The sequence below is a fragment of the Talpa europaea genome (assembly GCF_964194135.1).
Source record: "Talpa europaea genome assembly, chromosome: 8".
Lineage (NCBI taxonomy): Eukaryota > Metazoa > Chordata > Mammalia > Eulipotyphla > Talpidae > Talpa > Talpa europaea.
In genome coordinates, this window is record NC_140075.1 from 10,507,458 (window position 1) to 10,524,167 (window position 16,710).

Below are 16,710 nucleotides of genomic sequence, written 5' to 3' on the forward strand. Positions count from 1 at the left end.
TCCTTTTAAAAACTTATTCAGTGATTTATAATACATATTTATATTTATATTGTATAAAATCAGATTTTCTATTTTTCTGTTGCTGTGGAGTTAAAATAAAAACAATATCACATCCATAATAGACCAATTTCCAGATGTTCTATCATCTGAAGGAAATAGAAAGATCAACATAGATCCTGGGAAAAGGTCATGAATTTCTGTCTGACTCAGCTACTTTTCATAATAGTTTAGGGATGAACATTTGTAGCTTTCCCTTTTTAAATAATTAGTATTATTTTAAATTTCCTCTGGAGTCTCTACTACTTCTTAAATAATTCCATAAAATGTGATTTAAAAAAATCAATTTATTTTTGCTTACAAGAGCTGGGGTGCAGGCCAGAGGTGTGGGTGGGTGAGAGGAATGACCAGAGTCAGAGCGGGGAACAGAGCAGGCAGACTGACTGAAACCCACTGCTGAGGGGAACAGCAGGGAGATAGGGGAGGTCTCCTGCGCTCTGTGGGTAGCTCCCTGGCCAGGCATTGAACTCTTGCTGCAGAGGCTGCGGACAGTTTCACAGATCTGAGACTTGACCCCTTGCACCACCAGGGAGGGAGGCCCCCATCAAATGTGATTTTATCAAACACTTAAACACTTTCAACTCAGAGTTCTAAATGCTGAAATATCATAACTTTGATGCAACAATTCTCAAATACACCCCCTGAAAATAAAAAATGAATTTTCTCTCTTAGAAACTCTCCCTGAACGACATGGCACTCTGGAACGGAACTCTTTGTACACCTTAGAATTTATTAATTGTAATTTATAAGATGAATATTTCAACTGCTGTTATTCTGAAATACAGAATGCATTGGGAAGTGACACCGGGTTGTAAAACACGTTACCTCAAAAGAGAAAAAATTAAATTCCCTCTGGTAGGACAACAAGAATAAGCCTTTCCCAGGGAAAGGCTGACTCTGTGAGACGCAGCTCAGTGGAAGATACACTGACACTGAACAGAGAACATGGATCACCCGGGAGCGGCCCCGCCTGACCGGACCCGCGCGTCCAGGTTGGTGGCGCCCGCGGCCCAGCAGTGGCTCCCATGAAGCTCGCCCTCCGGAGCCGGGAGGAGACGCGAACCCCAGACAGCCGGTCCCGCTGCCCCCGGCGATGCCCCTGCCATCCTGTCTGGCCTCGGCTCGTGACCCGCGGCGGGCAGGGCGCTCTGTGTCCACAGCCCGGCCCTGACATGACCGTGCCTGCCGGTCCTGCCTGCAGGCCAACGGGGTTCAGGAACAGGGCGAAGGGGCTAGGGATGAAAAGACATGTGCACTCTCTTGGCTGGAAGCAGGAACTCTCTTTATTTTAGGGGAGGGGCTATCTCTTGGAAAGCCTGCGCATGCGCTTTACCTGGATTTGCAACATCCGGTTACTGTTGCATCAGCCTCCTACTGTTGCATCAGCCTCCGCTTTGGGCGGAAGTGACTCATCCTTGGGCGGAAGCGACCACCACCCCAGGTCCCCCTGCTGGTGTAAGCCTGGTACTGACATCTCCCCCGTTTTTACTTTATTGATGGGGGGGACACACACTGGGACTGTCTTAGGTTGTGGCAGTCGTACTCACGTGCTTACCCGTCATAGCCACCCACTACCAGGATCCTAGGTAAGGTAGTGTAGCTGTCTTAGGTTGCTACGGGTACACCACCATCTTACCCGTCTTTGGCCTACAGGTGGTCAAGGGCAATGTTTATCCACACCCTGGGATTTTCAGTGGGCTATAATGGAGAAAAGCACACGTTTTGGAGAGCTACTTGCAGATTTTTTGTCTATTCCACTGGCACCATGTCTATTCCACTGGCACCACAGGATGTAGTAAATGATTTCCAGGCAGAAGAGGATTGTACCTAGGAGTGATATTGCTTCCCCCAAGGATTTTGTACTGAAGCACGGATGTTGTTAATGGTTAGAATTTGATTAGCCAATTGTGCAGTAAAATTGAGAAAGGTTTGGTTCCACGGGCCACACAGGTAGGCATTAATGGTATGAACTTGAAAGGAATAGTTGAAAAGGATGGCAGTTGTAACACACATGAAGGCATAGGTAGGAATACAAGGAACATGAGCAGTTAAAGTCAATACGTCAATTTCTTCCTGTATTAAGGAAACTTGTGGATTCAGCTGGAGTAGTCCGACTGTGAGATGGTTGTTGATGGAATCTAGTGTGAGAAAGGTGCTGGAAACTCTGGAATAGTCTAACTGCGAGATGGTTGTTGATGGAATTTTGTGTGAGAAAGGTGCTGGAGACTCTGGAGTAGTCCAACTGCGAGATGGTTGTTGATATCTGCGTTGAGTACGGAGTTGGATAGATCTAGGCCGCCGACCACTGCGGCCGCAGCTGCCAGCGTCGAGAAGACGGAGATCAAGGTGCCAACAACCAATGCCAGACCTGCTTGTTGATTTCAGATGATTACCTGAGAAGTAGACTCAGACATTGACAGGCATAATAACGACCTTAGGGAAACACATGACAACAAAGGAATTGCTGAGGGTTCTGGACCAACAAGAGGAAAAGTGACAGCTACAATTGAGGGAGGATTGTTTGTTGAACGACAGATTGAAAGACACTATAGAAGGAAGTCCAGTGGTGGAATTGGTAGACAAAAATGACAGGAGAATACCCCCCTTTCTGGAAACTTGCAGAAGGAAAGGGGGATTATTAACTATTGTCCAATGAATCATGTTGCAAAGGAGTGGGGGTGCTTGCAGTTGGAGGTGGAAGAGTAGTAGCAGGTGGAGGATCAATTTCAGAAGGTTTGGAAAGTGCCTCTTCATTGGGCGGATCGGAGGGCGGACTATGAAGTAAGCGAGTCAGCCGAAGAGGGATCCAAAGAGGCTGAGGTTGACCTGGAGGAAAGATACAAAGGGATCCGGGCGCCTCGGCGAGGACCGGAGCCGGTGGTTGCCATTTAAGGGAGTGGGGCTCTTTCCAAACAACTGAGCGGATAGAATGACTGGTCTGTGTTTGCCAATGGACCTCCGCTCTTGTTAATTTAGTTTGGGTGTCCAAGGAGGCAAAATTAATAGTAAACAGAGCCTTGGACAGGCAAATGTGAGGGTCTGGTGGGGTGGAATTAGATTGTTTTTGTGTTTGATTTTTTAAGTGTTGATGGGCACATTCTACGAGAGCTTGTCCCTGAGGATTATAAGGAATACCTGTAATGTGAGTGATATGATGGTCAGAGCAAAAGGAGGCAAAGGATCGGCTAGCATAAGCCGGACCATTGTCGGTTTTGATAACATGAGGCCGTCCCATGTACGCAAAGGCCTGCCACAAATGTGAGATAACATCCTTTGTCGCCTCCCCCTTACAAGGGGATGCAAGGAGGAGGTGTGAGTATCAGTGGAGACATGGACAAAGGACTGGCGTCCAAAATGAGGAATGTGAGTGACATCCATTTGCCAAATGTGATTAGGAATAAGACCTCTTGGGTTAGCACCCTGGTAAGATGGTGGTGTAGGACGGAAAGGTGCACATTCTGGGCAGGACAGGACAATTTCTTGAGCCTGAAGCCGGGAGAGTACAAATTTAATAGCCAGGGAGGAGGCATTGGTATGAAGATTGGCATGTTTTTGTTGAGCTCCATGAATATTTCGAAGGCAGAATGTGGGCTTGGGGGAAGTTCTAGTAAGGAGGTCTGCTATTGTGTTACCAAGAGATAATGGTCCAGGGAGAGGTAAGTGGCCTCGAATATGTGCAATAAAGAATGGGTGGGAACGGGACTGAATAACAGTTTGTAGATTTTTTAAAATGGTCACTGCCGAGCTGGAGTCCGAGACATAGGGGGCCGTCTCCAGTAGTGGGACAGTCCGGGCTAGGTATTGACTATCCGTATATAAATTAATGGGAATGTCGTGGAAAATTTGGAAAGCCACCATAATGGCCGTAGCCTCAATGATTTGGGCAGAGGTACTTGGGACCGCAAAAGAGTGTTGGCCCCTAGAAGAAACCACTGCGGCTGTGCCGTTGGAAGACCCATCGGTGAAGACGGTGAGTGCCTTTGGGATAGGACTGGTGCGGGTGACCTTTGGGAAGCAAAAAGGATGACGTTGCAAAAAGGTGACCAAGGGGGATCGTGGGTAGTGTGAGATGAATTCCCCTGGGAATTGAGTAGCGTAGAGAATCCAATCTGTATCAGAAGAACAAAGGTCTTGTATTTGTGGCTTTGTGTATGGCACAGAAATGGTTGAAGGCAAACGACCATAAATGGTCAATGATTCAAAAAGAGAGGCCCGGATCAGTTGAATTATCAGAGTGTGGTAGGGGGATACAACCCGTTTAGGAGAGACTGATAAATGGGACCATCGGAGTGGACACTCACTCAAACTAATACTTCCATTCAGGGTGTGGGATCAGCTTCCCATCCATCCCGCAGTTCTCGTCATTTACACTGGACTTCAGAGGAAGGTCACAATGGGTATTTTAAGCCCTATGTCCTCCCTCATATTCCCATGAATCTGTGGGGAAGGGATGTTATGTCCGCTATGGATATAATCATTACCACAAACTCCCCAGCGACTCGTTCCATGGTCAAAAGTGGTTATTCACCTGGCAAAGGGCTGGGAAAAAACCTTCAGGGTGATCTTTTGCCCATTTCCATACCATCCTCCCAAATCCGCCAGGGAAAAGAGAAGTCAGGGCTGGGATTTAACCCCCCTTTTTAGGAGGGGCCACTGAACTTCTGCCTTCTACTCCAGCTCCTCTTAAAATCACCTGGAAAAAACATGACCCAGTGTGGATCCCTCAGTGGCCCCTATCTAAAGAAAAACTACAGGCGGCTCATTCTCTTGTTAAGAATCAACTAACGGCAGGACACCTTGTTCCCTCTACCTCCCAATGGAACTTCCCTATTTTTGTCATCAAAAAATCCTCTGGCAGCTGGCGACTGTTACATGATCTCCGGGAAGTTAACAAAATCATGGTCCCTTTTGGCCCGGTTCAGCAAGGCCTTCCCGACCCCTCAGGAATCCCCAAGAACTTCCCCATGGCCGTCATTGACATTAAGGATTGTTTTTTCTCCATTCCTCTTCATCCTGAGGATTCCCCTTGATTTGCTTTCACCCTTCCATCTGTCAATAATATCAGTCCAGCTGACCGTTACCAGTGGGTGTGTCTTCCTCAAGGAATGACTAACAGCCCAGTCATGTGCCAGGTCTTTGTAGTCTCTGATAGATTCTTTTAAGAGCTTGAGGTCTTGGAAAGGCAGTGCCAAATGTTGCCGGACCTGCTGTCCCTGATCATTTTGAACTGAGACCGGGCAGGCCAGAAGGGATTCCCGAGAATTTTCAGAGTTGGAGGGTACAAATCTTGAAAGAACAGAAGTTAGGGACTGTATAAGCCCAGGAAGGTCTGGGTCAGAGCCATGAGAGTTAAGTGGAGGGGCAGAGGGGAGAGTGGTGGGGGAGGGATGCCGCCGATTTTTGGTTGATGGGGGTGGTCTATCATAGGGAGGTGGATAGTTTGTATTGTCCTCCACATTCCCCTCGTCTGAAGAGGAATCTACCCTCGGATTTGAGGATTGAGAAGGGAGGGTTTCTGTGGCTGAACTTGCTGCGGCCGAGTATGTGGCAGGCTTTTTGCTTTCGGACTGAGCTGCAGAGTGCAATACCTCAGCCACTAGTTCATAAGCAGCTGCTCCCCCATCACTAAGGGCATCATGGACTAGCTGCCACACAGAAAAAATACGGGGGGGAATTGTTTGGGATCTATAAAGGTCCCTGTAAAGAAGGAAGTCTGCTTTGACCTTTTCCCAGTTTCTTACTGAGACGGTGTCCTGATGAAAGAACCATTTGCTGGTATTTGCGAGGACTGAGACTAGATCATTAAGGGTCTGAACCTTAATGGGAGTTCCATAATGTTTAAGCAGAAGTTGTAGGGCTCTAACAAGTTGGCCCTTGGACATGGTATTGCCCATGATGCCAATCACTTACCTAATCCTTACCTTACTGATTGATCGGTCCCTCAGAGGATCCCTCATACTCGTGTCCCACGTTCGGGCGCCACTTGCCGGTCCTGCCTGCAGGCCGACGGGGTTCAGGAACACGGCAGAGGGGCTGGGGATGAAAAGACACGTGCACTCTCTTGGCTGGAAGCAGGAACTCTCTTTATTTTAGGGCAGGGGCTATATCTCGGAAAGCCTGCGCATGCACTTTACGTGGATTTGCAACATCCAGTTACTGTTGCATCAGCCTCCGCTTTGGGCGGAAGTGACTCATCCTTGGGCGGAAGCGACCACCACCCCAGGTCCCCCTGCTGGTGTAAGCCTGGTACTGACACGCGCCCTCCGTGGGGGCCTTGCCGGGGCCCCGGTGTCCTGTCCCCGGGGGTTTCTCGGCAGCGCCCGGTAATGAGCCTCCTGGGTCAGCGGCGCCGTCAGGGGTCCTTGGGGATCCCGCGAGCAGGACCCGCCCCCTCAGCCCCATCAGTGACCATAACCGCGGGGCCGGTGAGGCCCCCCAGAGCCACAGACGAGCCCCGTCCACAGGGGTTGGAAAGTCCCCGCCACCCCAGTGTGTCCCCCTGGGGTCCTGGGGCAGGAGGAGGGAACAGACAGGAGGAGGGAGAGCGGGAGGAGAGGGGAGAGACAGGAGGGCAGCAGAACCGGAGGGCAGCAGGATGGAGACTGCGCAGGCCAGGTATGTTCCTGTCCCTGCAGAACCCGGGTTCCCCGCGGAGACGACCTGTGCCGGGTGTGTCTCCCCTTGGCCAGGTGGCCTGCGTACGCCCCCGGGTGGCCACGGCGGGGGTCTCCCTGGGCTGGTGTCACATCGGGGCCGTGGGCATCTGGACGGGGTTTCCTTGTGGCCTCGCGGGGGACGCGCCCAAGAGCTGTCCGGACTCCGGAGACACTTGTGGCCGGGTGGGGACAGGCCCCGGGTGGGGTCGTGGCTGTCAGCACCGTGTTCTGCGTGGTCGTCGAGGGACAGCAAACGTAAGAGAGGACCTTGTCGGGGTGGCTCCTGAACCCCAGTGAGCCCTGAGCCGCAGTGACCCCTGCAGCCCCAACCTCTGAACCCCAGTGACACCTGACTCCAATGACCCATGGATTCTTGTGACCCGTGGACCCCAGTGGCCCCAGACAGCCCAATCAGGCCCTTCTCTCTCCTCCCTCCATCCCCCCTCCCATGGGCTCCTCACCAAGGTCCCCTTGCCAGGACGAGGCGACAGGACCAAGGCGGGTCAACAGCAGAACCGGGCCAGTGCTCTGAGCACAGAGCCGGCACCCCAGCCCTGCCCCATCACCCCCTTCTCCAGACTTGTCCTCCGGGGTGCCCCTACCGCGGTGACACAGTTGAGGGTGACCCCACGACCAGCAAACTGGTGGGAGTTTTTTCTCCACATCCTCACCAACATTTGTTGTTGCTACTTTTTTTAATATGTGCCATTCTCACTGGTGTGAGATGGCGTCATATGGTAGTTTTGCAAGTGATGTTGAACATTTTTTCAACTGTCTGTTGGCCATTTGCATTTCCTCTTTGGAGAAGTTTCTTTTTAGCTCTTCTGCCCACTTTTTGACTGGATCATTTACTTTGTTTTTGTTGAGTCTCATCAGCTCTTTGTAGATTTTTGTGATCAGCCCTTTATCATTAGTGTTGTGTGCAAAAATGTTCTCCCAGTCGGTGGGGCTTCTCTTTGTTTTGGTTATTGTCTCTTTTGCTGTGCAGAAGCTCTTTAATTTGATGTAGTCCCAGCTGTTTATCTTTTCCTTAACTATCACTGCTTTGGGTGATGTGTCTGTAAAGATGTCTTTGATGTGCAAATCACGTAGTGTTTCGCCTATATTTCCTTCTATGTATTTTATGGTTTCAGGTCCTATGTCTAGCACTTTAATCCATTTTGAGTTGGTTTGTGTGTATGGTGTAAAGTAGTGGTCAAACTTCATTCTTTTGCATGTAGCGACCTAGTTTTCCCAGCACCGTTTATTGAACAAACTTTCTTTGCTCCAGTGCATATTCTTTGCTCCTTTGTCAAAGATTAGTTGACCATACATCTGGGTTTTCTATTTGGTTCCATTGGTCCATGTGTCTGTTCTGGTTCCAATACCATGCAGTTTTAATTATTATGTCTTTGTAGTACAGTTTGAAATCTGGGAGAGTGATGACTACATTCCATTCTTTATTTTATTTTATAAGGAAGCTTTTTCTCTTTTTTTTTTTCAGGAGAGCTTTGACTATTCATGGTTTTTGGTGGTTCCATATGAATTTCATCATCATCAGTATTTGTTCTATTTCTTTGAAGAATGACATTGAAATTTTAATTGGAATAGCACTGAATCTGAAAATTGCTTTTGGGAGGATGGCTATTTTGATAATGCTAATTCTTCCAATCCATGAGCAGGGGTTATATTTCCATTTCTTTGTATCTTCTTCTATTTCTTTTAACGGTGTTTTATAGTTTTCTTTATATAGGTCCTTTGCCTCTTTTGTTAGGTTTATTCAGAGGTATTTGATTTTTTTTTGTTTCAATAATAAAAGTGATGGTTTTCTTGATTTCTTCAGATTTAATGTTTGTGTATAGGAAGGCTACTGATTTTTGCGTGTTGATTTTGTATTCTGCTAATGTACTAAACTGATTGATTAGTTTAATTAGTTTTTCTGTGGAGTTTTTGGGGTTCTCTATGTATATTATCATATCATCTGCAAATAGTGATAGTTTGACTTCTTCTTTTCCTATTTGGATTCCTTGTATGTCTTTCTCTTGTCTTATTGCTCTGGCTAGGACTTCCAGTATTATATAGAAAAGCAGTGGTGAGAGTGGACATCCTTGTCTTGTTCCAGATCTTAATGGAAATGCTTTCAGCTTTTCACCATTGAGGATGATACTGGCTATGGACTTGTCATATATGGCCTTTAAGATGTTTAGGTATGTTACTTGCATCCCGAGAATTTCAAGGGCCTTTATCATAAATGGGTGTTGTACTTTGTCAAAAGCTTTCTCAACATCTATTGATATTATCATATGGTTTTTGTGTTTCTTTTTGTATGTGTTAGATTATGTTGATTGATTTTCGGATGTTGAACTAACCTTGTGTCCCTTGAATAAATGCTACTTAGTCATGGTGAATTATCTTATGGATGCACTGTTGGATTCTGATAGCTAAGATTTTATTAAGGATTTTTGAATCAGTCAGTATTCATTAGACAGATTGGTCTGTAGTTTTATTTTTTTGCGTTGTCCTTGTTTGGTTTTCGTATTAGTGTAATGTTGGCTTCATAGAACATGTTTGGCATTATTGCCACCTTGTCAATTTTTTTTGACATAAAACATCAGAAATTTATTTGTCTCATACTTCTGGAGTCCAGAAGTCCAAAATTAAGGTGATAGCAAAGCCATGTTCTCTGTCATGCTCTGGGAAAGGAACTGCTTCTTGCCTTTCTCATAGCTTTTGGTAGTCTCAAGATCCTGTTGGCTTGTAGGTACATATCTGTAGTCACATGGCTACCTTCTCCCTGTATTTTCACATCATCGTCCCTCTGTGTGCATCTGTCTCTGTGTTCAGATTTTTTTTTAATAAGACATCTGGATTAAGTCCACCTAAAAAAATTCTTATTTTTGCTTGAGAATCACTATAAAGATCATATTTCCCAATAAGGTCATATTCTGAGGTACTAGGGATTAGGACTCCAACATATCTTTTTTTTTCACATTTGATATCCATTTTATTTAATTTTTTAATTTTAATTTTATTTTTATATTCCCCATACAATTGCAACCCTCTTATTTTGACCCCAATCCCTCCTTTCCCCACCCCGCAACCCTCATACAGTGTCTCTGGTTCATAGTTGTTGATTTTGATTTTTACTTGACCTACTAAACATAGAGATTCCATATGATCCAGCAATTCCACTCCTAGGTATTTACCCAGAGGACACGGAAACATAAATTCCAAAGAGCACCTGCACCCCTATGTTTATAGCAGCACCTTTTACTATAGCTAAGCTATGGAAACAACCCAGATGCCCAAAAATAGATGACTGGATCAAGAAGATGTGGTCCATATACACCATGGAATATTACTCAGCATTCAAAAAAGATAAACACATGCAATTTGCAGCAACATTGATGGCACTGGAAGGGATCATGCTCCATGAAATAAGCCAGAAAGAAAAAGAAAAATACCGGATGGTCTCACTCATAGCAGGAATCTAGAAAACCTCAATAAGAGACCAGGAAAAATAATAATTATAAGAAAGTAAACACCTTCTCAATTTTTTGAAAGAATTTAGAAGGATAGACACTAATTCGTTCTGAATGTTTGGTAGAATTCATTTGTAAATCCATTTGCTCCAGGACTTTTGTTTTTGGGGAGGGTTTTAATTACCATTTCAATTTCACTGCTTGAAATTGGACTATTTAGGTGTTCTATTTCTTCTTTAGCTAGCTTTGGGTGACTGCAGAGTTGTAGGAATTTGTCCATCTCTTCTAGATTGTTGAGTTTGTTTGCATATAACTGTTCATATTAGTTTCTGATTATTTCTTTGATTTCTGCTGTGTGTGTTGATATTTCACCTTTTGCATTTGTGATCCTATTTATTTGTGCTTTCTCCCATTTTTCCTTTGTGAGCCTGGCTAGGGGTTTGTCTATTTTATTTTATTTATTTATTTATTTATTTGTTTGTTTATTTATTTATTTATTTTTGAAGAACCAACTTTTGGTTTCATTGATCTTTTGGATTGTTTTTTTTTCATTTCTAATTCATTTATTTCTGCTTTGATTTTTAGTATTTCTTCTACTGGTTTTGGTTTTTTTGTTGTTGTTGTTCTTTTTCTAGTGCTTTGAGATGTGTAATTAGGTTGTTTCTTTGAGTTTTTTTTTTGTTGTTGTTGTTGTTGGTGTTATTGATGTGAGCCTGTATTGCTATTTATTTTCCTCTTATTACTGCTTTTGTTGTGTCCCACACATTTAGGAAATTGGTATCCTCCTTTTCATTCAACACAAAGTATTTTGTTTTTAATTTATTATTTTATCTCTTCATTAGTCCAGTTGTCTTCCAGTAGTGTGGGTTTCAATTTCCGTGAAGTAGAAGGGTTCCTTGCCTTCCTTTTATGGTTTATTTCTAGTTTGATTCCTTCATGGTCAGAAAAGATGCTTGGTATGATTTCAACCTTGGAGTATCTGTTCATGTTGTCTTGTGTCCCAGTATGTGATTGATCCTGGAGAATGATCTGTGTGCACCTGAGAAAACTGTGTACTCATATTTTTGGGGGGTTTAGTGTTATATAGGTGTCTGTTAAGCACATGAGCTCTAGACCCTTACTTAGAGCATTTGTGTCCTTACTTATTTTTTGTCTCGTTGATCTATCCATTGTTGATAGTGGTGTGTTGAAGTCTCCTACTACATACATGTTTTCTCTGATGTTGGTTTTCAGGGATGATAATAGTTGTCTGGTATATATTGGTGCCCCTTCATTTGGTGAGTATATGTTAATGAGTGTTATTTCTTCATTTCTTCTTGAAGTATTGTCCCTTTGATCATGATGTAGTGACTGTCTGGGTCTTTTTTTTTTTTTTTTACCTTTTTGAGTTTGAAATCTATTTCATCTGGTATAAGTATAGCTGTTCTTACCTTCTTTGTTTGGTCCATTTGCTTCTAGGATTGTTTTCTATCCTTTTACTTTCAGTCTATTTTTATCTTTTGTAGCTAAATGTGTTTCCTGGAGACAGCAAAAGGTTGGGTCTTGTTTCTTAATCCAGCCGGCGACTCTGTGTCTTTTTATTGAAGAGTTTAGTCCATTTACATTTAGAGTTAATATTGATATGCTAGTGTCTGTATTTCTCTGGTTTTATTTATTTTTTATTAATTTTTTGGTCTTGTTTCATTCTTATTCATCCTTCTGTTGGTTCTGGCTTTAGGAATCCTTGCAGTATTTTTTGTAATGGGGGTTTGGTCATAATGAAATTCCAGAGATTCTGTTTGTCTGAGAAGGTCTTTATTCTTTCTTCATAGAGGAAGGAGAGCTTTGCAGGATAGAGTATTCTTGGTTGGCATTTGTTGTCTTGGAGCCTATTGACTATATCCCTCCACTTTCTTCTTGCCCATGGTGTTTCTTCAGAGAAGTCTGATGTCAGCCTGATTGACTTTCCTTTGTATGTTATTTGTTTCTTCCCTTTTGTCAGCATCATTTTTTTTTTCCTTATCTCAGATTCTTGGGAGCTTTTCTAATATGTCTTGCTGAATTTTCCCTTTCATCGTGGAAGTTTGGTGTTATTTTCGCTTTTTCTACATCTATTTCAGCTTCTTCTTCATGTTTTGGAAGTTCTCTTCAATTATTTCCTTGAATATTTTCTCTGTTCCTATGTCTCTCTCCTCTCCTTCTGGGATTCCTGTAACTCTTATATTTCCTTTCCTCATGGAGTCAGATATTTCCTGAAGTCTTTCTTCACTCATTTTCCTTTGTACTTCTCTTTCCTTTTCTGTTTTGAATCTTTTTATTTCTGGGTCTTCGAGAGTGCTTATTTGTTCTTCCATTTCATCTATTCTGCTTTTACTGCTTTTCCCAGAGTTCTTTAACACCTCCATTAATCCTTTGATATCCTGCATTTCTTTCACTTCCCTCGTTAGGGACTCAATTTTATTCTTCTGATCATTGATTATTTTTCCCTTATCATTGTTTTATGACTTCTTTCAGTTTTTTAATCATGGCAATTTTAAATTCTGTATCTGGAGGACTCAGAAGTTCTCCCACGTCACTGTTGTTGCAATCTGGTGGGTGATTATCTTAATTTGGTGTGTCTTTTCCCTGAGGACTTGCTTGGTTGCTTGTAGTTTTTCTTCTCCCTGCTGCTTGTTTTCTAATTTGTCCTATGCATTGGGACACAATGTCACTGGTACTGGCCGGCATTTTTTTGGTGTGCTCTTTCTGGGATGTTGGAAACTGGTGGTCCAGTCAAGTCAAAAACTGTTATACCAGAAGTCCAGTAGGGCAGTGGTACTACGAATATGTTAGTGGTTGCTGTCACAGAAAATCTCCTCCTTCTGTATTTGTTTAATTCCAGAGGTAGGTCTGGCAGTACCACAGACTGCCTTGGCCATGGCTGGATCATCCACTTGGCTCCAAATCACTGGATCCCCGACCTGGGCTCGACTGGCTGCCAGACAGGGGCCTGGCTTGTGGGGCTTTTTGGCTCACCTCTGGCTGTGGGAGCAGCAGTTTCCCAGTTCCACACAGTCTAGGTGGATTCCGGATGCAAAGATACCTGGTCTAAAATGGCGAGTCCAGAGGGCATTTCCCTGTGCCCATGGTTTAGAAATTAAGTTTTATTTCATACAATCTTGAGGCATTTCATATTTTATTAATGTAAACATTTTAATTATGTTGTACAAAGATGGCAAAAATGTTGGCAATGAATAGTCTCAGCATATGTTTATAATGGTCTGATTGAGCTTCTTAATTCAATACATATATTACATTCTTATTATATCCCATAACTTTCATTGATGGGTAAATTATAACAGTATCAACAATTAATGTTAACAAAGTTATTTATTGACAGAAAACATGAAAGTGCCAATCATTTGGACACTTTATAGTATAGCAAGTTGTAAGCCCAGAAGGTCAAAGATCAAGATTCTGCCACCTCTTCTACTGTCCCTGGCTGGTCTCCAGATTTCCCTTGTGTCACATGGAACTCTCCTGGTCTGGAGACAAGTTCAGCCTGACTCACTCCTCACAGGGCAAACTGTTTGAGAGTGACCGAATGTCTGGTTTCCAATTGGAACTACATTTTATCATGAAATATTTCGTGTTAACTTTTCAAAGATCAAGCATCACAGACAGGAAAGCAAAGGTGGATGCAGTCAGCAGAGAGGAGCTGAGGCCAGACATCAGCCACACCCATGGGCATTTCACTTCCCCAAATTATATCTTCTTCAAATCCTTTGCATCTTTATGTCTACACTAAATAATAGTATTATTTTATTGTACACTAATCTGATGAGCTTTCTCGTTTTAATATGTCCATAGAAATGCAGACACTCTGGGTAGGAATCCCATGAGGTGCCCACAGGACTTGTCCCCAAATTCCCAGGCTCCCAGGTAACTAATAGATGGGGACAAACTTGTGTAAGTGTGGGGTGATACTGTGGTGCCATTCCTCAGTGATTTCTGTAAATATTAGAATTGATGAAGGTTACTCTTTTAATTTTGCTTTAATAAATATAAATTGTTAATTTCTCTTATTTGTTCCCAAAAATTTGTATGCTTTACATTTTTGCAATATTTTAAATATTATTTAAAATATTTTAATATTTTAATGTTTAACAATTTTAAATATTGATGGGTAAATTATAATAGTATCAACAATTAATGTTAACAAAGTTATTTATCGACAGAAAACATGAAATGGCCAATCATTTGAACACTTTATAATATAGCAAGTTGTCAGCCCTAAGTTCAAAGATCAGGATTCTGCCACCTCATCTACAGTCCCAGGCTTATCTCCAAATTTCAATATTTAGTATTTTAATATTTAAAATATTAAAGTTTTATTATTTAAAATTTTAATGATTTAAATTTTATCTAAAATATTTAAAATTGTATTTAAATTTTATTTAAAAAGTTTATTTAAAATTTTATTATAAAATACTAATATTTTAATAATATTTAAATTAAATATTTTAGATAATATTTAAATTTAAATATTATCTAAAATATTTTTGAATTCATTATTTAAAATATTTAAAATATTGTTGTAATATTTTAGTAAATGTACTGCACAGGAAATTAACGTTCTTATTTCTAAGTGTGTTTATGTAAATGCCGGCGGCACCCACACCAGTGCTTCCAGGAGGGTCTCTACCACGTCACTTGTGGTCCTTATTGACAGTAGATGGTGACTATTCAGATTCTAACTTGTACCCTAAGGCCTTGTTTATTCTATGAAGACCTCACTCACTAAGTACAGGGGTCTGGGCCCCAACAGGGGCCCCAGGACCCACACATGACCGAGAGGGTCAGTGACATTAGAGGGGAAGCTGCCTTAGAGACTGGAGATGCTGCCCCAGTGAGAGAACTTCTGACAACTGAGATGAAGCCCAACCGTCGCCTTTCTTGGCTGGGAGCTACAGAAATGGAGACCAGCAAAGAGTGGTTGGAAGTTCAGTTCCCGCCAGTATACACAGAATATCAAAGAGCATATCAGGGTTAAAAAGAGGAACAAACAATGCTAATAGAGCATATGAGCAGCAGACTATCCTGGCCATCTGAGACACAAGGTAACGTGAGGATATATGTTGTTTATATAATTGCAAAAACATAAAAGGAAGTATAGTGTGAAAATTTAAAATAAGTCTCTAATAAAGGGGACATGAAGTCATCTTCTCTATTACATTTTGGTGAGTCTCCTGTTCATCAGTCTTCCCACAGCGGACTTCATGGCTTCATTCCTCAGACTGTATATGACGGGATTAAAGGTGGGGGGCACCACCGTGTAGAACATAGAAATGACCAGGTCAGATGTAGACGGGGTCCCTGAGGTCGGCTTCAGATAAGCAAAGCATGCAGTGGATACAAACAGCACCACAACCAGCAGGTGGGGAAGGCAGGTGGAGTAGACTTTGGCCTTCCCTTCTGTGGATGGGATCTTCCTGGTAGCAGAGAAGATGTGGACATAGGAAATGACGATGAAAGTAAAACAGCAGGACTCCATCACCACACCAATGAAAATGGGGACAAGTTCGTTGAATAAATTTCCAGAGCAGGAAATAGCCAATAACTGGGGGATGTCACAGAAGAACTGGTGGACCACATTGGACCCACAGTAGGACAAAGAGAAGGTTCCAGCTGTGTTCATGATAGCAAATGGACCCCCACCCAGCCAGGACACAGCTGTCAGCTGTAAACACCTGTCCCAGCTCATGATAATGTCATAGTGCAGGGGGTGGCAGATGGCAGCAAAGCGGTCAAGGCTCATCACTGTGAGCAGGGTCAGCTCTGAACCTGCTGTCATAACCACCATAAACACCTGGACGACACAGCCCAGGAAGGAGATGGAGCTGCTGTGCCTCAGAGAGTTGGCAATGGACTTGGGGACTGTGGCTGAGATGAGGCAGAGGTCCATGAAGGACAGACTCTTCAGGAAGAAGTACATGGGGGTGTGGAGTTGGCAGTCCAGGGTGGTGATGAGGACGATGAGCCCGTTCCCCAGCAGGGCACACAGGTAGACCAGGGAGAAGAGTAGAGGTTGCAAGAAACCCATGGTCCCCTGGTTGGGGAAGCCCAGGAGGATGAATTCTGTCACGGCTGTGAGATTGGTCACCCCTGGATCCATCATCTGTGTAATAAATATGGAGAGGAAGAAATCACCACCGTCCCGTCTCCACAGACTGAATATAACTGGGCTTCTCATATGACAATCACACCCCTGGTGCTCACGTGTCTCCACCTCTATTCATTCTCTGAGTACTGTGTCCTGACAAACTACTATATTTCCAGTTCTTCTGAAAGAAATTTGTTATGTTGTCCAAACAGCTCATGTTAGAAACACTGAGATTGGACACTTCCCCTTCCCCCAGAAACCGCTAGACTGTCCTCCCACATCTCTCTATAACCTGCCCAGCATTGCTGTTATTCCTGTTGCTCCCACACCCTCAGCCCCTCAGGATCCCAGGTCAGGCCTGTCCAGAGCTGAAGCCACATCTGAGGAGGAAACTCACTGAACCTCCTCCCTCCAC

General features: G+C 43.5%; 1 protein-coding gene across 1 annotated transcript; it reads right to left on the minus strand.

Annotated features, from left to right (window-relative positions):
- Window positions 1–15,362: 15,362 nt before the first annotated feature.
- LOC311175144 (olfactory receptor 14A16-like) lies at window positions 15,363–16,307 on the minus strand (the record flags this gene model as incomplete). The annotated part of the gene is made up of 1 exon (XM_084240076.1): window positions 15,363–16,307. The coding sequence occupies one exon, from the start codon at window positions 16,305–16,307 to the stop codon at window positions 15,363–15,365; it is 945 nt and encodes a 314-aa protein (XP_084096202.1).
- Window positions 16,308–16,710: the final 403 nt, after the last annotated feature.